This window comes from Camellia sinensis, chromosome 8, assembly GCF_055761805.1.
Source record: "Camellia sinensis isolate YWXY chromosome 8, ASM5576180v1, whole genome shotgun sequence".
In the NCBI taxonomy this organism is placed as follows: domain Eukaryota; kingdom Viridiplantae; phylum Streptophyta; class Magnoliopsida; order Ericales; family Theaceae; genus Camellia; species Camellia sinensis.
In genome coordinates, this window is record NC_138968.1 from 141691313 (window position 1) to 141714695 (window position 23383).

General features: G+C 37.1%; 1 protein-coding gene and 1 long non-coding RNA gene across 3 annotated transcripts; one reads left to right on the forward strand and one right to left on the reverse strand.

Annotated features, from left to right (window-relative positions):
- Window positions 1-95: 95 nt before the first annotated feature.
- On the reverse strand, window positions 96-8646 carry LOC114259860 (Ribosomal protein L4/L1 family). 2 transcript variants are annotated; one of them, XM_028199891.2, is made up of 9 exons: window positions 8537-8646; window positions 8168-8399; window positions 8027-8082; window positions 7162-7288; window positions 6140-6288; window positions 5233-5340; window positions 5008-5127; window positions 1170-1343; window positions 96-481 (listed from the first exon to the last, which is right to left on the reverse strand). In XM_028199891.2, the coding sequence occupies exons 2-9, from the start codon at window positions 8274-8276 to the stop codon at window positions 380-382; spliced, it is 945 nt and encodes a 314-aa protein (XP_028055692.2). In that variant the 5' UTR covers window positions 8277-8399; window positions 8537-8646; the 3' UTR covers window positions 96-379. The 2 variants fall into 2 exon arrangements, with proteins under 2 accessions (XP_028055692.2, XP_082739770.1); XM_082883644.1 differs by having other exon boundaries at window positions 8168-8609.
- LOC145797161 (uncharacterized) lies at window positions 4083-4660 on the forward strand. The gene is made up of 2 exons (XR_014338345.1): window positions 4083-4221; window positions 4426-4660. It is a non-coding gene; the product is annotated as an uncharacterized LOC145797161 (long non-coding RNA).
- Window positions 8647-23383: the final 14737 nt, after the last annotated feature.

Below are 23383 nucleotides of genomic sequence, written 5' to 3' on the forward strand. Positions count from 1 at the left end.
AGCAAAAACACATTTGGGAGGGAATTTGAAGACAAATTTCTGTCTAGAACCTACCAAATCTTCCAACTACAGAAGTAATAACAACATGCGAAAAATTCAACATATAAGTTGCAGCAATTTTTTTATGAAAAGGATAGTAACAATCCTGTCACAAATTTGTTCGCTCAATCTACAGCAGTTACATGCTAGGGCGCAACACCACAATGAATACAAAATTCTCAAAACAAGGTTATCTAAAGATGACATCCAGCCACAGCTTGAGAATAAGAACATACACCGGAATTTTCTGTGCTTTCATAATTTCTTCTAAAATAAAAGAATCTACAAAAACCCTACTTGGACACCGGCCTTGTGAGCTGAATGGAATGCAGAATCTGCTTCAGCGGTTAATTGGAGTGTGCATCCGCTCAACAATCCTATTTATAGCATCACGGGACATCATTAATGTGTCATGTAGTAGAATGCTGTAGACATTTAAACCCTGCAAAATAATAAATTGGAACAAGATGATTTAACAACAAAGACATAAGCCAAGCCAAGTGACTTCCATAAAATCTAATCAAACTGGCAACCTTGGGATCATAGGTTCCAGTACCAAATTGACATTGTGATATATTTAAGCTTCTAGAAGTATCTTGCTTGAGAGTTTAATTCAATTTGAACCCCAAAACAAAATTGAAAGTGATAAAAAGCCAGTTGAAGGTAGTGATAATAATAAAATTGGGCCATAGTTGTAAACAAATTGAATGGGAAAAGCAGTACTTTCATGGGAGAAAAGCAAGACGTGCAAAGTTGATTAATAATTTTCAGTTCATCAAATTACACGCAAGAAGAGTGTTACACATGATTAGTTATTAACTTGGACAAACTCTTGAATGTTATCAAGAACATGAATAAGTGCAGGCAGCAGAGTGGAAACCATGTTCATCCCCCCAAGTCATTAAATCCTAATAAATCAGTACATATTTGAAGAACATCCTATAAACATCCCACATAAAAAAATAAAAAAATAAAAAAATAAAAAACAAACAAACAAACTAGAAAAAAAAATTAACACTTCATTAGTGAGTTATTAGACTTCGCTTAAGAAACATCTTGAGTGAGGACTACAAATTGGGTACTTATAATGTTTACTAAAATGAATGAAGAAACAAAATTTCAAGACTTACAATTGAAGGCAGTACGTTAACATAATGAAGATTTTGTGTAGCCAACTTTAGCTTTTCATTTATTGGGCCACCATCCACCAGCAGAAGTTTCTTTGCTTCCTTCATTTGCTTGACATAGTTCACAATGTTCTTGGTCTTATGTGTAGGAACCTCAAAATCCTCAAAAACCATGAGCTGTATATCGACGCAGTTTTCTTTAGTTTGGATGTATATAGAAAGCTCGAAGTGCAATAATAATCAATACATGCAACAAAAGGAAAAACCCAGAAACCTGCACTCTAACAAATTCCATGAACAAATCTTACAAATAAGACACAAACAAACAAGTAATTTATGAGCACGACTGTAGTACAAGATCTGAGCAAGAACAGCAATTCTTACTGAAGATTGCCAAAATTTAATCCATTGATTGAACAGGATACATCCAACTAATAAACACTATGTTTGATGATGAAAACAAAGATGAAGACCCAGCTATTTGTTGGAAAAATCTGTTTGAGGTCATAATACAGCCTTCGATCCTATTCTTACTGATAGCTAAAAAAACCAAATCTGCCTGTTAACCATTTTAAATAGGGCAAATTACATATACACACCTCGAGGTTTGGTTAAATTACAGATACCCCCCTGAGGTTTTGGAAATTACATCCCACCCCCTGAGGTTTGTATTTTCATAACAATTTGCCCCCTGAGGTTTATATTTCATAACAAATTACCCCCTAATTTCTTATGCAAATATAGCATTCAGGGGGGAATTCGTAATTTCTCAAACCTCAGGGGGGCATCTGTAATTTAGCCAAACCTCGAGGGGTGTATATGTAATTTGCCCTTTTAAATATGTATAGATGCTAATGATGATGATAACTTCAGGCTCAAAAGAACTACGGCACAATAATACTGAGAAAACAAAATATTCATGTGCATTGAATTGAGAATATAAGCTCATTATAACCGTATCTCAATCAATGCACACAAAACAGAAGGCAATAGGCTTGAAAGAACAATGGTATAATACAAACAAAAAACTGAAACCAAAAATAAAAATAAAAATCCTGAGCGTGAGAAAATGAGCTCATCATGGCCATACTTCAATATATAGAGAGAGACAAATACACAACAAAGCAAAATGTAATCAGAAATAGGCAGTAATCAGATAGACTCAAGCATATTCCAACACAAAAATGGACTAGCATGCACATAAATTCATTCACGTTTGCAGGATGAAATCCTCACTTCTTTTCAAGAGCAAATGACAAATTCAACTAAGTAACCACATAAGATACAAGGGACTTTGATCAAACTACACACAATGCAATAGGCTATGATTATTGTAGCCATTTTCAAGGGTTGATGTTTATTATATACAGTAGATCTATTATCTGATTAAGTAGAGTCTACTTTGAACCTTCTGTCCTATTCAATATGTTTTATATTTTTCATGTCCCCAATGTCTCATGTGTAACATTTTCTAAAATATTTATGTCGATGTGTCCATATCGTCTCACGTGCCCGTGTCTATGCTTCTTAAATTACTTATGCAACATGAATCCAAAACCAAGCAAGGTTGTTTATTGGATGTCAAATAAATGTTTAGAAATGATGTTAGGTTTTTGTAACTGGCAATCCCCGTTTGACAAAACTTCTTACAGTTGTAATTTTATTCATTCTTTTATTTCAGTAAGGATGTGAGTGTTTAGATGCAAATCCAACCCGAATTATGCCTATACAGAGGAGTTTGTGATCTTGAAACTTTCATGTTTGCCACTTAGCTAATTATGTATAGAGTGCCCCCGAAGCCAAAGTTGTTTGACCGCTCAAGCGGTCATTTGTGCGTTCGAGCGGTGAATAGGAACATCTACTATCTCTGCCTGCAAACTGCACTTCTGGGAAAGATGTTTCACCGCTCGAGCGGTGAAATGTGCACTCGAGCGATAGGCCTATATATTTTGCACTGCCTTTACTCATACTGCTCGTGCGGTGAAGTGTGCGCTCGACCAATCTTCGTAGCTCTGTTTTCTATAAAGTGCACCGTTCTCTGTTTTTAGGGTTGAACTCGTACAAACTTTTAGAGAAAAAGAAAAACCGAAGTGTGGTATATCAGAGGGTGTTTTATAAGTGTTTCCTTGATAATTTGAGAGTGATCAATGAATCTACGAGCTTCATATTGAATTCATTAAGGGGTTATTTTTTCTATTATGTTCACAAAAGAGAGGGGTGTTCTTCGCTCGATTCTGGGGAATTTGGGCCTGAAGCTTTGGTCATCATTGTGGATTTGACATCAGTATTGTGAATTCAACGTTGGGCAAGACAATTCCAAGGTGAAGGCGGCGGTGGAAGAGGCACATTAGATTTAGTTCAATTCGGGTGTGCATTCACTAGGTAATTGATAGTATTCTTGTGTAATTCATGTTTTTGTCTTCTTAGTGAATTGTTTCGAGACTTTGACCCATGATTTTTTATCACAATTGGAGGCACTTTGTGATTTTTTTCCACATTAAATTATTGTGTCGATTTGTTCTTGATTGTTTGATTGGGATTGGTATTCACTATTTAGAATTGAAACATAATCACGAATCAATATCTCATGGGCCATTTAGATTTTTCAAATGAGATTTTACTTGAATGCCACCCACCAAATAACGATAATCATGGAATTATGCCCGACAATACTCTAGCATCACGATTCCCTCAGATGTATAGTTGTATATGCTAGTTCTGATACAGATTCTACACAAATTTTGGTCCACAGATAACTCAAATAGAGTGTTGGGCCCCACTTTAACATTACCAATCCTCTAAAACCACATTTCAAACAAGATGCAGTAGGAATTGTTATTATCAACTTTACCAAGCAAACACACCAAACACCCCTACCATACTATCAAGATTAGAAAACTTAAAAGGGATTTGAAGTAAAGAAACTTGGCAAGACATTCAAGTTGGAGTTCCACAACCAAAATTAATGCCACCGACCTTCTTCCCTCACCATGGAAATATTGTACCAAATGTATTGTTAAGCCCAATACTACAAAACTCTGATTTTGATTTTTAGGCCTCGTTTGGGAACCCTCCCTTTTAGCCAAAAAGCCAACAACTCATACCAAAAAGTCAAAAATTCTCTTTTCTCTCTACTTTTTGCACATCTTTTCATAAAAAGCCAAAAAGTCATTCCAAACATACTAGTTTTTTTTAGCTCATATTTTAGCCAAATAGCCAAAAAGTTACTAAATTAGCCTGTTTCCAAACGAGACCTTAGTATGAAAGTTGTTCGATCAGAAGGAGCACATTTTCTCCTTCCACTGATGCATAAAAACATCTCAGAAACATGCAGAGTTATGATACCTTTCCCCATTTGCTGTCCTATCAAAAATCACAAAAATCTGCTGTGGCCTCAGAAATGCACACTTTTGAACTATACAAGCAAGTATTAAGTGCCTAATCAACAAGATCAATTACAGCGGTCATTTGGGATTTATCAATAATTTGGATGCGAGCCATGCAATTTTTCAATGGCTAAATGCATTATTTTGTCTTTTCTCTCTGATAGTAACCTTTCAAACCTCATCCTTTGAGATAGGCATACAGCCTCAAATTAAAATCTAAAGAGGGTAGAGAAAAGAAACATAAGGCAAAAAAAACAACCCATCACTATACAACTATAAAAGAAAAGAGGTTCTAGAATACAGGGACACCTATTCTCTCCCACATTATTTTCTGCTCCCAACCACTCTGTTAAACAAAAAGAATATGCTCCTAGCAAATCATGATTTGAGCAAACCATACATGAAAATATCAAACTTCTTAAATAACAGACAGAGACAGCGAAAGAGAAACTTACCTTTCCTTCTGCTGCCCGAGCTGACAGTGCTATCTTTAGTCCTAGTCGACGAACCTTCTTGTTGAGCTTGAATGCATGACTTCGAGGCTTGGGACCATGCATAACAGCACCACCCCTAAACTGTTATCCATCCTTTAAATCCATTAATATACATTTTACAGCACCTCAGAAACAAGAAATGGTGAAGGTCATCAATCCTTCTCAGACAACAGAATAATATATCACCTGAGGCCCACGCAGTGTTCCATGCCTTGCTCGACCTGTGCCTTTCTGTGGCCATGGCTTCCTCCCAGTCCCACTGACCTCACTAATAGTTTTTGTTGAATGTGTCCCCTGTAGGTCGATCACCCAGCATACTTTAAGTGACACCACACTTCATAAATAAACCACAACTTAAGAGGATAGATTAGTTACATATAAATTGGAAGATTGTCATTCACATTAACCACGAACATATGTTGAAGTGAGATAAGCAAGAACTGAAACAGACCTTCATGGGAAGAGTTTGAAAAAATAACATCAGTGAAATGCAGACATCCAAGTAAAACACCTTAACCTATCCCATACCAACCAATCAACCATCACCCCAAAAAGAGGAACAAAGAATAGAGGCAGAAGAAACAGAATATCAAATTAAGAATCCAATAGTTTGACATTTCCGAACTTCGCTAAATAATAAAGGCAACAAGACTAGATTTTTATCTTTTTGAGCTTTGTAATAATTTTCATGTCTTAATTTGTATAAGTGCATTTTAGTATATATGCAAACATACTTTGCGTGAGTACCAATCACAAAAAAATTATAAGTACTTGCATTTTACCCACAATTTTGTTTTGTGTGCGTGTGTGTGATTATGTATACAATAATACTACATACCCAGAAAATTTATTTAGAACAATCATACCAACTTTGAATCTATATTACACACCTTTTTGGGGAGACTTTTTGGAATAAATGTTTTTTTCCCCCTAATGATATAAAGGGCACCATTTTTAAGAAGACACAAGTTGGAATACAATGAGAAGAGGGTTGGGGCTTGGTGGAAGCAACCATTTTGGTGGTCACCATGAAGCTGTCACAACTAGCGACAATGGAACAACACGGTGAACAATAGAAAAGGTTACATCATACCTGTTGTCTCTTTGCAAGCTGCCATAGAACAACACGGTGAACAATATCCTTCCTAATAGGCACATCAAAAACATCACCAGCCAAAACCATAAGACCTTTGTCTTCATTATGAAAATTTGTCACAGGTATCACCAGGTCCTGGAGGAGTCCTACAAAAACAATCCCATAAATTAACAAAAGACTTCCACAATTTACAATTGAAAGACAAACAAGCCATATTCCTCACCTTTCCTTGAGTGTATGTATATTTTCCACACGAAGAATCATGGAGTGAAAAACAGTAAAGAAACTAAAAATATATATGACTTACAATGGGATATACATTGTGAATTACTAAAATATCCATACAACCTTTTCTTTGTTGAAAGCAAAAAGCATCAAGCAGTCATTCTTTTAATATTGAAATTGTAGTTCATGAGAGTTCACACAACCTTCTTACTTTATATTGTTCACAGTTTTTGAAGTATGCTACAGAATTTCATTAATCATCATCTTTGGATAAAGGGTGTACAAAAGAGACACCCAAAACTCTTACCAAGAGTTCCACCTATGGGATAGTGTATGATCTAGGCCCTTGACAAACTATGACAACTGGAAAAGGGTCCCATCCCACCAACATTATTTCAGTTCTAAATGCCTTCAAATTGTAAATTACTTTGATTCAATACAAAATATTTACTTTCCCCTATACATGCTGCCAAATTAAGCAAACGGATGATAGCACCCTAAATGGTCACCACAAAAAGGGCTAGCATGGGTGCCAACAAAAAATAAACACCAAGATATATGTGAACTATGTGCGAGTTCAAAGAAATCATGCCATAATAGCCACCTCCATAGCCATAGTCTTTTGGTAACTAAAGAACTCCCAATGCATAGCCAACATGACAGCAGAAATTAAAGTGAGTATTTCAATTATTATAACCTGTTTCTTTGAGCAACATTAACCTAGAAATTTTCATTTTTTGTTACGTACAAAAAGCTGAGAACTTAAAATACCATATCTTACATGTCGCTCATACCTTGTGTACGTTCTGGAGTTATAACTTGCTTTCTGGATAATAAATCAGAGGGAAATGCACCATCACTTGAGTCAGGAGTTAGGATAGAAGTTGAAAGCCTTCGACAAGCAATGAAAAATGACCCATTCTACATAGAAAAACAAAATAACAGACTTATAGTTGATATTCCAAGAGTTGAAACATCCCTCGCCCCATTCTTCATCCTTAAAATTTTTACTAAAAAAAAAAGGAACAGAATGCAACAAACTACCAGAAAAGAATTTAACTTAACTTTCGATATTGAAATAAATATATATATATATATATATAATAAAGACATTGTGAAGGATGAAATACAAAAGATTGTTTATGAGAAAACATGGTTTCAGTACGCATAGCATGACTGAATAACAAAATTATGATGTTATAAGCAAGTTGTTGTAACTGTGTGCATAAAAAGGATGTTCAGCTTTATAACAGGCAATTTCAAGTAGGTGGCCACAACTAAGATGTAATAAAATGTGCATTTACAATATGCCAGAGATTCTTGCAAAATCCAGAGTTACACTCCTTGCTCATCATGCACTTAAACATAATAACCAACCACAAGTTATTCCAATTGCGCAATAGCACGATCCCATGATGAGAAAGAGATCATTGATGGTCAAAACAAAAAATAAGACTTGTGATGCAATTCAACACCCTTTCAGCAATGTCCATTAAAAGTTGTGTTTTTTTTTTTTTTGCACAAACACATTCATAAAAGGATTTAAAAAAATAAGAAACCAATCAATGCAAATCCTAGAGAAATTTCAATTTTTTTTATTTTTTTAAAATGGCATTCAAACAAAGAAAACAGATAATATATAAGAGCAAAAAAATGTACCTTCCTATAAGATTCCACAGAGGATAGCCTATCCCCAGAATTATGTCCATACAATGCTGTTTGGAAAGAGGGAAAAAGAACAAATTTACAATCATTCCCAATATAAAATTTATTTATTAAAAAAAAAAAAATCACACATACCATCATAGTTAAAAAATGGTGAAAATGAGATCCTTGGGGAATCAGACCAGCCATGAGTGTGCAAAGAGCCAAAAGAACGCAACAGCCTTCGTGAAACCGACACAGCCATGCTATGCTATGCTATGCCGCCAACAGAAATCAGCAAGGAAGAGGACTCAGATTTCAGTACCAGCTAGTAAAAATCACCTACTCAGTTTCTCCCCCAGAAATTTAGATTCGAGCATTATTTTCTCTGTAAAGAATCAATCATCTTGGGTTACAATTTTTTCAATTAAAATTAGGTTTTCGAGACATTGATTGAGATTGATATGAATATGCGTTATAAAAAGCAAAAATGGAGAGAGAGAAAAGGAGCGAGGGTTAGCTTACCCGCAACAGAAAGAGAAGAGAGGCTACAAAACCAGAAAACTAAACCCTTTCACCATAAAACCCTCGCACCACTAAAGGTATGAGGGTATGGCTATGTTTGCCACTTCAAGTTGGGTTACTTTAGTCAAAAATAAATAAATAAATAAATAAATAAATAGTGCTACTATTAGTATTTATCAAAATTCTTTAGAGTCTCTATTTCTTTAGATCCCAATCTTAAATTTTAAATTTTAATAATGTTTTTTTAGGCAACCCACTTATTACTAAATCTATCCATATTCATAATGAAATATACACCCACCTAATTTTCCATCCCTCTCCTTCCCTGACTCACTCAATCTTCAGAGTTTGGAGCTTTGGTCCAATATAGAATTCTTGGACCCCAACCCTCCATCATTCTCGTCGTCGTCTTGGCCGTCAACGGAGCATTCCGACGACTCTCATCTTCTCTAAATGCTCTCCGTATCGCTGAATCAGTAACTTCTCTCATCCTCTTACCATCATCTTCTTCGTTGCTTTTTGTATCTTCGTCATCGCTGAGATCGATCAAAGATACTCCAATTTCTACGGGATTTGTATAACCATTTGTAAGATGAGGAAAAACAGAATCGTCTTCTGAATTGCCATCAGAATCATCGTCTGAATCGCCATCAGAATTCTGAATGTAGCCCAAAATAATTTGTTTACCACTGTAGCCGAAAAATGTATTTTGTTCAGAACTGTTTTGTCAAACAATAATGATCCTGTCAGCACTGTATGTCCGAACAAAATTTGTTCATCACTGTGTAACTTGAATCCATTCCAATTCACAACTTAAAATAACATGAATTAAATCCATTCAAAATACATAACTTAAATCTATTCCAATTCACTCTTTTCCATTCTAAGTTAGTTTAACAAAGAAAATTACATAACTGACTATCTGTATTAATGTTCGGAACCTATGTATTGAACAAAAGGATTATGTTCAGTACTGTATTACCGAACATAATTCTAACAGTCAGCAAACCAGTAACGAACAGCTCGAACGAAGCAAGAACGACCGAAAACAACCGAGAATGTTAATGCAAGACAGATAAACTTATAAGATGATGAAGTATACATTATACTTGAAGCAAAACTTTCAAGTTCAATAACGTTGATGATGGTAATGAAGATGACACATTCAAGATTTAAGATGATTATGAAAAATAATAGATTTAGGGTTTATGTTAGTTGGTTATGAAAAGTAATAGGTTTAGGGTTTACAAACATGGAATACGTATAGTTGGGGATGGGGGTGGGGGTGGGTGTCCAATATTATAAAGTATTAGTTCTTATTGATAGGTGGGCGTTCCATTTGATAATGTCTTTTAATGTAATTTTACTTTAGGGTATAATTGTAATAAAAAAATTATAAAATGAGGGGTCCAAAGAATTTTGGCAGGTGCTAATAGCAGCACTCTTTATTTAAAGTGCTGCTATTTGTACTTATCAAAAAAAATTTGACCCTCTATTTCTTTGGACCCCAACCCTAAATCCTAAATTGTAATAATATTTTTTGGGACACTCTATTTATTACCAAATCTACCTATATTCATAATATTTTCACAATGAAATACGCACCCACCTAATTTTCCATCCCTCTTCTTCCCTGACTCACTCAATCTTCAGAGTTTGGAGCTTTGCTCCAATATAGAATTCTTGGACCCCAACCCTCTATCACTCTCATCACCGTCTCGGCCGTCAACGGAGCATTCCGACGACTCTCATCTTCTCTGAACGCTCTCTATATCATCGAATCAGTAACCTCTCCCATCGTCTCATCATCATCTTCTTCGTTGCTTTTTGTATCTTCGTCATCGCTGAGATCGATCGAAGATACTCCAATTTCTACAGGATTTGCATAACTGTTTGCAAGATGAGGAAAAACAGAATCATCGTCTGAATCGCCATCAAAATCATCATCTAAATCGCCATCAGAATTCTGAATGTAGCCCAAAACAATTTGTTCACCACTGTGTAGCCAAAAAAATGTATTTTGTTCAGAACTGTTTTGTCGAATAATAATGATCCTGTCAGCACTGTATGTCCGAACAAAATTTGTTCATCACTATGTAACTTGAATCCATTCCAATTCACAACTTAAAATAACATGAATTAAATCCATTCAAAATACATTACTTAAGTCCATTCCAATTCACTCTTTTCCATTCTAAGTTAGCTTAACAAAGAAAATTACATAACTGACTATCTGCATTAATGTTCGGAACCTATGTATTGAACGAAAGGATTATGTTCAGTACTATATTACCGAACATAATTCTAACAGTCAGCAAACCAGTACCGAACAACTCAAACAAAACAAGAATGATCGAAAACGACCGAGAATGTTAATACAAGACGGATAAACTTACCAATGGAACGCCGGTCTCACTAGAATTGTTGTCTTCATCCTCCATTGCTCTACACAGTGAAGTAAGTGATGAAGTATACGTTATACTTGAAGCAAAACTTTCAAGTTCAATAGCGTTGATGATGGTGATGAAGATGACACATTTAGGATTTAAGATAATTATAAAAAATAATAAATTTAGGGTTTATGTTAGTTGGTTATGAAAAGTAATAGGTTTAGGGTTTACAAACATGGAATACGTATAATTGGAGTTGAAGTTGGAGTTGGAGGTGGGGGTGAGGGTGGCGGTGGCGGTGGGTGTCCAATATTATAGAGTATTAGTTCTTATTGATAGGTGGATGTTTCATTTAATAATGTCTTTTAATGTAATTTTACTTTAGGATATAATTATAATAAAAAAATTATAAAATGGCGCCAAAGAATTTTGACAGGTGCTAATAGCAATAACTCTAAATAAATAAATAAAGTGAAATAAAATAAAAAAATTAATAAAATAAAATTTCATGTTTAAATTATAAATATTTTTTTACAAAAATCAAAGAATCAAAAAACTCATCACGAACTTTTTTAATTCAGGCTAAAATAATTAAAAAATCAAAAACTAACCCACTTCCCAAATGAAAGCTATGAACCCACCTTATTCAAATTATTCAAACTTTTCATCTTTTAATTTAGATTTATTCTATATATAAATTTTAGATTACATATATTAATTTTTATTATATAATCACTCACTTGTAATTTAAATTTATTCTATATATAAATTTTAAATTACACAAATTAATCTCCATTACACATCCACTTACTCAGAATTTTCTAGGTCAATTAATGTGGATCCTTTACTTTTCTCAAATATTTTATTAGTTCTATACATGTGGTTGTTAAAAATATATTGCCATAAAATTATATTTTATATTATTTACTTTTATGTTTTTTTGAATGTTTATATTAATTTTAATTAACTTAATTTTACTAAAAAAATATTAATATAATTATGTCAAAATTATAATTGACATAGGTGGGCCTATAGGGGTTTTTGGCCCGCCACTTAGGGCCCAATACATAATTCAAACACCTAAGCCCAACGTTGCTGGAGCCTAACGTTGTATCAAGGAACAATGGCATCTAAACACTTGTTAAGAGATGAACCAGTCACATAAGAAAACAAAGATTCTGCAGAGTTATTGCACCACACATCAGCCATTAATGAGGTTCCCTCCAGCATTTATTACGATAACCCCTTCACATCGGAACAGAACGGTCTCACCATGAACAAGGCAAGCTAGAACATAGACTTTCGGCCAACGTGACAGGTCAGAATGGACAAGGAAATGATGAGCAAAGGATATAAGCAGGTTTCTAAGACAATGAGAAGGTTAAGCTCTTTATCATCATCCTATCTCGATATTCTGTTAAACTCTCTTCTCTAACTTGCTCGTCGAAGGGTTCGCTGGGGGACTCCTGTTCCCCGTTGAACTTTTGTGCAGGTTTCTCAGTGGGCCCAGCGATCGGACAACCGTGTGAGAGGCCTGGATCAGCCCGACCCGTTCATCAAAGACTAGTAGCAGCACTGTCTGTGGGAAACCTTTCACTCCGTATGGCAACTGTGCTCATTGTCGCCGGAGACCCATCTCCGATAATCCCTACCTGCCACCTACCAAGGTGGATGGTTACAACTAGATCCATGATTTCTCAACATAACGTTGCCGACCCCCAAGCCGATCCTCCTAACCCAAATAACCCACGTAGTATTTCACAGAACTCACCAGCAGCATTAACTGCCTAGCCGAACAAAACCAAGCCCTGATCAATGCTTTGCTTCAACGAGACCTCCCTGTACCTCCTCCACTACCTCAAGATATCCTACCCAACTGAGAACGAACCTCGAGCTATCCCTTCCAACACTCCCACCCCTTCAACTTGGAGGGTTTGCGACCCCCGCCCCAAGGTATGAACCCGCCACCTCGGGCTCCACATCCACTAGTCCAAGCACCTGCTCTCGAGGAAGAGACCAGTAGTATCCAGCCTCCATTGCATTCTGGTGTTGACAATGTTCCTATTTGGGATGCGGAACTCCGAGCCATGAAACTCCAGCTTTAAGGAGTCATACAGAACATACAGAATAAACCCTTCACCACAGCCAACTCACCATTCATCGCCTCCATCAGGGACAAACCCCTACCTCCTAAGTTCAAAATACCCTCGATCGACTTTTTCAACGGTACAACGTACCCAGTCGACCACTTGGAGACTTACAGGACCCTAATGGTCGTCCATGCATTCCCTGATGAGATCATGTATCGAGCTTTCCCCATAACACTTAAGGGGTTGGCCCGACTGTGGTTTAGTCAGCTGCCGACGGACTCTGTCTCTACTTTCCAGCACCTAAGTGACTCCTTTTTCAGCCACTTCATTGGTGCCCAGCGCCAACGGTGTCCGGCAACCCAACTCCTTAACATCCGTCAGACAGAGAGGGAGTCGCTGCGCAGCTTCGTCACCCATTTCAACACCGAAGCCTTGCAGGTGGCAGAAAACGATGACAAAGTCATTCTCACGGCTTTCATGGCCGATTTACGATCATCCGATTTCCTTTTTTCCCTCTCTAAAAACCCTCAAACCTCCATGGCAACTCTCCTTTCCAAAGCCCAAAAATACATGAATACCAAAGACTCTCTGGCTGCTCGCCAAGATTCCACAACCAAAAACCCAACCCTTAGAGAGAAAATAAAGGAATCCGAAACCAGAACCACCCAATACACCCAACAACCACCTCAGTATGCCGACCAAATCGCTCGAGCCAACCGATCAGTACCTACTCAACTGCCCGGTCGGTTCGAATGGTACATACCCCTCAACTCCCCCATAAAACAACTCTTAAACCAGATCCAACGAGATTACAACTTGAAATGGCCACAACTCTCACGATCCCCTTCCAACCGGCGAGACCAATCCAAATACTATCGTTTTCATCAGGACCACGGTCACAACACTGGGGAATGTGTTAACCTTAAAGACCAGGTAGAAAGCTTGATATGCAAGTGGCGCCTCAGTCGGTTCACGACAGCCCGTTCCCAGCAACGGCCGAGGACCGAACCTGCTAGGGGCAACCGCCGACACACTCCCCCCCGACAACCCGCACAACCTAACCAAGGCAATGATCGACCCCCGCCATAACCCCGTGCACAAGGCAACCCTGCTCCCCCAGTTGGAGAGATCAGAGTCATTGCTGGAGGACTCGCGTGCCGAGGACCATCCCGTTCGCCCCAGCGAGCCGAACTCAGAAAAATCAGGCAGGGCTCCGACAAAGAAGTCGCGACTTTGGACCACTCCCTCAAACACCCCAACACAGGAGATGGAGCCCATCACCTTTACGGAGGCCGATTACACAGGCATCCGTTACCGCCACGACGACCCCCTCGTCATCTCTGCTCTCTTGTCCAACTACAAGTCAGACGAGTGCTTGTTGACAACAGTAGCTCTTTAGACATCATCTTCCTATCGCCAGCTTAAGGTCGAGGAAGAAAGTTTGTCCCCTCTCCAAACCCCACTGGTCGGCTTCACTGGGGATCAGGTGACCTCCTTAGGCTCCATCGATCTTCCCATCACTATCGGAGAGTATCCACGGTAGACCAACAAGTTGCTCACTTTTCTCGTCGTCGTTTCCCTTTGCTTATAACATCATCCTCGGTCGCACCACCCTCAACACTTTTCAAGCTGTCACATCCGCATACCATCTAGCCATGAAATTTTCTACCGACCTCGAAGTCGGCACTGTGAGGGGAGAACAGATTGTGGCCAGAGAAAGCTACATCACTTTACTCAAAGAGGTCAAGCTGATGGTGGCTATGATCATCGAAGGACTCGACGTCAAAGACGAAGACAAGTTAGTCAGAGGGGAACTAGTGGAAGAACTTGTTGAAGTTCCCATCAACCCCACCAACCCAACAAATATAGCCAAGATCGGCAGCCAACCATCCTCCCAAGCCAAGGTCGACCTTACAACCCTCCTAATCGAGCACAATGATGTGTTTGTCTGGACCCATTCTGACATACCGGGTATCAATCCCTCCTTTATCACTCATCGTCTCAACATCGAGCCTCATTTCTGACCCTTCCGCCAAAAACAGCGTATTTTCACCCAGAACGCAATGCTCTTATTGCTTCTGAGGTAGACAAACTACTGAAGACACGGTTTGTCAAGAACGTGGACTACTCCAGATAGCCGTCAAATGTGGTCCTGGTCCGTAAAAACAATGATAAATGGCGACTCTGCGTCAACTACTTCGACCTTAATTGGGCTTGCCCCAAAGATAGTTATCCCCTCCCCTGTATTGATCTGCTTGTCGATGCCACGGCCGAACATCAGATGTTCAGTTTCATGGACGCCGTCTTTGGCTACAATCAAATTCTGATGCACCCGGCTGACCAAGAACACACCTCCTTTGTCACAGACAGAGGAACTTACCACTATCGTGTTATGCCATTCGGATTGAAAAATGCCGAAGCAACTTACCAACAGTTGGTCAATGCCGTCTTTCACCATTAGATAGGTCGGAACATAGAGGTCTACATTGATGACATGCTTGTTAAAAGCAAACTCTCCTCTGATCATCTGACAGACTTGCGAGAGACTTTCGAAACCCTACGTAAGTATCAAATAAAGCTGAATCCGGAGATATGCACCTTTGGCGTAGGATTTGGGAAGTTCTTGGGTTTTATGGTCAATTAGCAGGCATCGAAGCCAACCCCGAAAAGATCAAGGCCCTGATAGAAATGCAGTCACCCAAAACGGTTAAAGAGGTTCAACGGCTTACCGGCAGAGTCGCCGCCCTCAACCGTTTTATTTCCCGTACAACAGACAAGTGCCTCCCCTTTTTCAAAGTCCTCCGGCAGGCCTTTGAGTGGACCACCAAATCTGAAGAGGCCTTTCAACAATTGAAGTAGTGTATGACCAACTCCCCTACTCTCTCAGGCGCTCTCGGGCGAGACCCTCTTTCTCTACTTAGCCGTATCGAACACCGCAGTCAGTGCGGCCCTCATTAGGGAAGACGGCTCAGTACAGCGTCTGGTTTATTACATTAGCCGAGCTCTCAAGGGGCAGAATAGAACTACCCTTTGCTGGAAAAAATGGCCCTGGTCTTGGTCATAACCTCAAGACAACTCCGGCCTTATTTCCAAGCTCACTCCATAGTGGTCCTCACTAACCAACCTTTGAAAAAGGTAATGCAACAACCAGAATCGTCCGACATCTGGAAACTCACATTTAATTATTCTTAAAAGAAAATAAATAAATAAATAAACTAATTAATTTTATCCAGAGTTTATTTGAAATATATATTAGTGTAAAAGTTAGTTTTAAATTAACCCAATTCAATCACTAACAAAGACATTATTAAGAATAATAATTTTGTGGGTGTTCAATATTTGTTGTTTATAAATTATTTTAATTAGGATTCAATATGATAATTATTCTTACTAAATACTTTAGTTAGAAATCTTAGCGTATAAATTTTAAGAAACCCACAAAAAAAAAAAAAAAAATAACAACAACAACTTTGCAGAATTTTTGGTGGCAACTTTGCCACATGTTGGATTGCATGATATTATAGGAAAGGAGAGCCCATTATACTCTTGGAATTGAGAGAAAGGGAACTCATAGAATGAAGAGAGAATGATGAGAAAGAGAGGGAGAGAGAGAGAAAGGGCTCAACAAGCATTGCATATATATATGCATGCAAACATTCATTGTGTATAGATATGCATGCAAGCATTCAGTGAAGAAAGGAAAAAAAAGAAGAAGAAGAAGAAATCTGTGAAGCAGCTTAGTTGGGTAGGAGAGGAAGAAGAGTGGGAGATTAAGGAAGCTAAATTTTTTTACCATTTCATCATTCTATTATTAAGTAAGAAAACCCTCTCAACCCTCTTTTTTTTTTTTTTTTATATTTGAGATTTTCAGATTATATACATATGATAAAATGTCTAAACTTGTAGATAGAATTTTATTTATAATTGTCTGAAAATCTGTGATGATATATCAAATATTGGTAGTCTGAAAATCATGATAATATTGTGGAATTTGGACTTGCATGTGTAGTTTATGCCATTAAAAAGATTATTGAATATGTTATTTGGCCCTTTAAATCTACCAGAAAGTTGTACGAATTTTTTGAAAATTTTATACTCAAAATTTGAAGATGATTCTTCTAAAAAGTTGTTGATAATGATGTCTAGTTCATCCACAAAATTTTCAACAATTATTGAGTTTTTTACGAATTTATAAAAAATTTTAACCAAATCTGGCGCTATAGGCAGATTTCACTATGTGTTTGAAAAATCATTAAAAAATTTATATTAAACCAAATCTGGTAATTTCTAAGCAAAAAATGAAATTTGAGAAGTCTAGTTTCATAATAAATTTTTAGATTATGGAATTGATTTATAAATTTAAGTATAGAATTAATTTAAGAAAATGTGATAAATCTGTGTCATGAACATTCTTGGAATTTTTAAGAATTATTTATAATTTATTTTTGGAAAATGCTTTCTGAAAAATGACCATAACATGTTTATTGAGTATTCTGTAGATTAATATGAATTTTAGAGTTGTATAAGTAATTTATTTATAATTTTATTTGCAGATTAAGGAGGAATAAAAAATTATCTCTTCAATTGTTTCTTTGGACTAAAATTTAATATTGTACTAATCGATTAAAAATCCATGCATGTGTGTGATTATGATTTATTTCTTTTTGGTATCTACATTATTATTTCATACCATAGTTTAAATAAATTGTTTATTTAAATTTTGTACAATTGTTTATTATTGTGTGACATATGTAATATTTTATGTTGGGATTTTAATGAGTTGGTATAACATTATTGGTAATTAAATTTTGAATTTTTGTGACTATCTCAACAAGTAAAGAAACACGAAATTTAACCAATGATACATTAAAATGTAAAAGTGATGGAGTGAGCCCGGTTTAGAATCTTGCGCAAGTGAGTGCGAACCCTAACATGGCACGAGAAGGTATTTCGGCTCTTATTGGTGTAGGCGATATAAGGTTGGTGGTGCGGGTGTCACAACATAGACCGTTTCCTTGGGGCAGACAGTGATGTCACGACTCGGGTACATAACTCTGGTACGTGGGTATCATTGGTAGTTACAGTAAGTAACATTTAAATATTTGACCAAGGGGGAGTCAGAATTGCCCGTGGCCATTGCTTAGCGGTTGAGTGGAAATAGTGCTCTGCGGGGAATTACTTAAATTTATCTGATAAGCTAAATTTATGAAATTTAAAAAGAAATGTGGGCATATTCCTTATGGTGAAATACTGTTTCCATTTGTTATATTTTTATTTGATTTATTATTATTTATTGTTATTATTTCAACTGATAACATTTATTTTATGCTTACTAAGGCCTCGTTTGGGAACATGCTAATTTAGTAACTTTTTGGTTTTTTGGCTAAAATATGAGTTAAAAAAAATTAGTATGTTTGGGATGACTTTTTGACTTTTTACGAAAAGATGTGCAAAAAGTAGAGAGAAAAGAGAATCTTTGACTTTTTGGTATGGGTTGTTGGTTTTTTGGCTAATTTAGTAACTTTTTGGCTTTTTGGCTAAAATGGAGGGTTCCCAAACGAGGCCTAAATGTTACTGGTTATTCTATTACTATACATTATTGATAAATTATGAGTATTATTATCGAGGTGGGTATTTTCGGGTTGTAGTATCTTATTGAGCTCGTCGCTCACTGGTATTCCTGTTGCCCTGGCGTTTTGTGCCAGGTACCGAAGAAATCGAAGGAAACACCAAGGCCTTGCAAGGCAACACTCAGCCTTGGTTAGCTTGAAAAGTGCCCAAATTCCATGAACCATTTTCTAAAATTTCTAGTTTTTCTCTAGTTTTCTTGTTATATTTGTGTCATTTCTTTTATGTACTAAGACTAAGTTGTGATGTCAGAACTTTAAATTTTGAGTTGTTAATCAATGAATGTTAGTAATATTGGTGACAATATTAATTTTAAGTTTTAAATCTTATTATGATGTCCTTAAATTTTGGGGTGTCACAACATGGTATCAGAGCTTAGGTTGAGAAACCCTTGAGACCTTAGGAAACCCTAAGCTTGCTTGTTAAATAACTTATTAGTGGTCATAGTGAGCATTTTTAGTTACTAAGTAAAAAAATTGGATTTTTGTAGATGGCAAACGAGAATCAAAATGGATGGTTGGACGAAGAACCTGAGATGTTAGATGAGCGTATTTGTAACGCCCCAACTTCCAGACCGTTAATTAAGTACAATATTACCACACAATTAGGATAGATAACCAAAACATCTTAATATACATATATAACCAGAGTTAGTATCACGGATCATTCGTTTATTTTCCATTGCAGGATTACAAAACATTGAAAACAAAACAACTAGTCTAAGTCTTCAAATGAACCACCGCTCCAATACTTCATTGTATTTGCCTTTGCAATAACTTTCATCATTATAACTGCTTCACCACCTGGCATGACACGCCATGAGCTTGGAATGCCCAGTAAAAACACACACATCCCCATATCTTCTATCAACCAATCAACCATACATAGGACAAATTGGGTAACATAACATGCAAAATTACAACAAGGTTCTATGAATTAAGAGTTTGCCTAGACATCTAGGATCCCCCAAAGAGATCCTTCTACCCAACCACAAGGCTGAACACTGGATTACTCAGACTCCCCCTTTTGCTGCTTTGCAGACCTTACCACCTATGCCCACCTCCTGGTTATTTACCGGTTAGTGACATTGATGGACCTCAAAAGGGACGGCCAAACAAGTGGGCTCACTTACACCCAAATCGTGCCTAAGGCTCGCTTACACTCTGCACATACCATACCAAATCGTGCCTAGGGCTTGCTTACACCCTGCACATATCATACCAAAGGGCTCGCTTACACCCTAAAACCACCGCATAGAGTCTGAATACATCCGTGTCAACCTAGGGGCTCGTTTAGACCGCTTGCGCAAGACTTAACTCATTTGGTTTTAATTCCATTCACATGTTCAATACATAAATCATTCTGAAGCACAAGGGTGAACGTCACCCACTACCAACCCCTTTCCATTTCCTTTTTATTAGATCTTTTGCCAAGCAAGCTAGTCATATTCGGTAATTTGGTAATATAAAAGAGCATGAGGCAAACATAAGAAATGAAATGTAGCCCATGATAATCATACATAGGTATGGTAAGGCGAGAAAATAACATTAGGCGTGCTTTAAAATACTTAGAGACAAACAACACAACAAAACACCATTTCCAGCACTGTTCGGTTCTGCAGGGCTAACAAGAACGCTTTGGTAAAAATAGTTATAGGTCAAATTAGGGGCTGAAATTGCACAGAAACAATATTCAATCTGTCTAGTTTCAGTTCCAATTTTCAGAAGTTGCACAGCACCTCCACAAATTCATCTACAAACTATATTCGAAAACCTGTCCAGATTTGTCACCCTTTGGGGAAACTAACTTTTCTCTTAATCTACCCAATGGTTTTCACTCAAATAAAATCTGTTGGAAATAAGACTCAGAGTTCTAAATTTTGATAGAAGAACCAACATGAGGTGATTTTTCTAGAATTTTATAAAATTGCTAAAAGTGGACTGTTTTTCAGAGATTCAGGACCAGATTTTTCAACAATTTATCCAAGCCCTAAAAACAAACAATTTGGAGCTAATAAAATTTTCACAAACTCTAAACACACCAAATATCCTACCATAAATTCAGATTTGAGAATTAAATAGATTTGATATTTATTTTAAATTAGGGAAGTTGCAGCAGTGCCTAATTTCAGAAATTTGTAAGACAATGGCAATTGATCATATCCACACTTCAACATACACCAAAAGCCCTATTTACCATTAATTTGCAACACAAGAGGCATATTAGACAATAGAAGGAGATGATGAAAGAATTGGAGAAGACAAAGGAGGGGTATGTTCTTACCTTTTTGAGAGTCACCCTTATTATTATTTTTTTTTTTCTTCTTCTTCTCTACTTCCTTTGATCACACTTTCACCCTCTCACCCTCTCCCTAGGCTGTTGAAAATGTGTGGTGAAAATTGAGACAAAGTTCTCAATTTATAAGCCATGAAATAGGGCTAGCTTAATGACTAAGAAAAAGCATAAAAATCTAGATATTTTTCCATTGCTCAAATAAGTATTAAAATAAATAATAAAACTATTTATTTAAAGATATGTGTAGATATTTATTTAAAGATATTTATTTAAAGATATTTATTTGCTCAATTAAATAATAAAGGTTCAAAGAAAATAATAAAAATTCAAAGAACTAATAAATATTCAATTAGGCTAAAAATAAATTTGATGAATTAATTTAGAAACTAGGAGGTACATAAATAAAAGCCAAGTGTTAGGGTATTTCCAAATATAAAAATGGCATTCTATGATTTAATTATAATACAAAATAAAATACAGAAAAATAATTATTTCTTGGACCATTTTGTAAAATTTTATAAAATTTGGGATTAAAATGTAATTAACTTAAGGCTTAGGGTATCAAGTGTAATTACCAAAAATTAGGGTCTCTACAGTATTGACTGGGAAGAGGATCTAGAGGAGGACCCAAAAGAAGTGCTAGAAGAGAACTTGGAATTAGAGGAAGAACTTGAGATGTTAGATGAGCCTATTGACTGGGAAGAGGATCCAGAGGAGGACCTAGAAGAAGAGCCAGAAGAGAACTTGGAAGAAGAGTTCGAAGTAAGAGTTGAGGGTGATTCCGATCCTGAGTTTGACTCTGATTAGGAAATGGTGGAGTCCGATCCTGAATCCTCGATAGAGGACGGCCCTGAGGCGCCCTTGAGGCATATGATGGTGCCACCCGTCCTGCCATATGGAAAGGCAGTATTTGTGAGGGTTACCCCCACTAGGATGTGCTATTGGAGGAGCTCACCTAGAAAAGATATGTTTATCGGGCCAGTCCAGATAAAAGAATATCTGGACAATAATTTCTATCGAGTATGGAACCTACCTCCGCAATATGTCGCAAACAAGGGCGATGTGTTTCTACTACAAGATATCTGGACTACCCATCCTCTTTTCGGTCACGTTGTCTGAATCCTAGACCCATTGGTGAATTTTTATAGAGCTGCCATGTATCACGAGATTCCTACCTGCGTGATTAGACGAATGGTGGGTCAGAATAGGGTGCGGATGGTCCTTGTCCGCTGGGAGTGTTATGGGCTACCCAATAAAGCATGGGAGTTTGAGGAAACAGTGCGTCAACGTTGTGCCCATTTGCTTAGTTAGGAAATGACAAGTGTAGAAGTTAGGACAATACAAATTTTGTAGCACTTAATTGTAATAGTCCTAGCTTCTAACTTAGGGTTTTTGGTTTAAAAAAAAAAAAAAATGAAGTAGACAAGGGCAGAATGAATTTTTTTGTTTTGCTTTCCTTTTTGTTTTATGAATGTATTGATCTTTTATTATCATTAATGAAATCCTATTATTTAAAAGTTTGTGTGTTGGACTATTTTGCTGACATTTTATCTTTAAGTAGAAAATAATAATAAAAATAAATAAATAAATAAATAAAGGGTGTAATAATAATATTCTTCGTACAGAAGATGGCAGAAAGAACTAGAGCAAATAGATCCAATAACAACAACAACAATGACAACAACAACAACAACAACAGTAACATTATGAATTTCGTTTGGGCAATTACTAATGAACTAAGAAACCAACCCAGGTGTGAAAACAACAAAGCATGTGAAAACAACAAAGCAGAATTAATAGCGAAATTTCAAAAACTCAGGCCCCAAAATTTTTTCGGAGAACCCAATCCCTACGTAGCTGAGGCATGGATAAGGCAAGTGAAGAAAATATTGGAGACACTAGAGATTCAGAACGAGCAGGACCAAGTGTCCCTTGCTTCATTTCTCTTTGACGGGGAGGCCGATTTCTGGTGGACAATGATTAAGGAAAGCCGTCAGGTGGCAGACCTCTCTTGGAGACAATTCGAGGAATTGCTTATGGAAAAGTACTTCCCAAACTCAGTAAGGCAGGAGATGATCCGAGAATTTCTCCAACTGAAACAAAGAGGCATGACTGTGACACAGTATGCCAATCGATTTGAGGCCCTTTCTCGCCATGCCATAGCTATAGTGGCAAATGAAACAGATAAGGTAAGGCCCTTCGAGTGGGGACTCAACTCGGGGATCCGAGACAAGCTGGTTACAGTGCAGCTACCTACTTATGCACAGGTAGTAGATAGGGCTCCTACCTTAGAAAGAGAAAAGATGGACACTACAAGGACTCAAGGTCAGCAGTCTAGAGCCAACTAGCCAAGAAGTGGAGGACCCTCAAGGAACAACAGGACCCCTGCTACCTTGGTACCTTATGCTAGGGGGCCACAACAATAGTAAGGGTACAATCCTGAA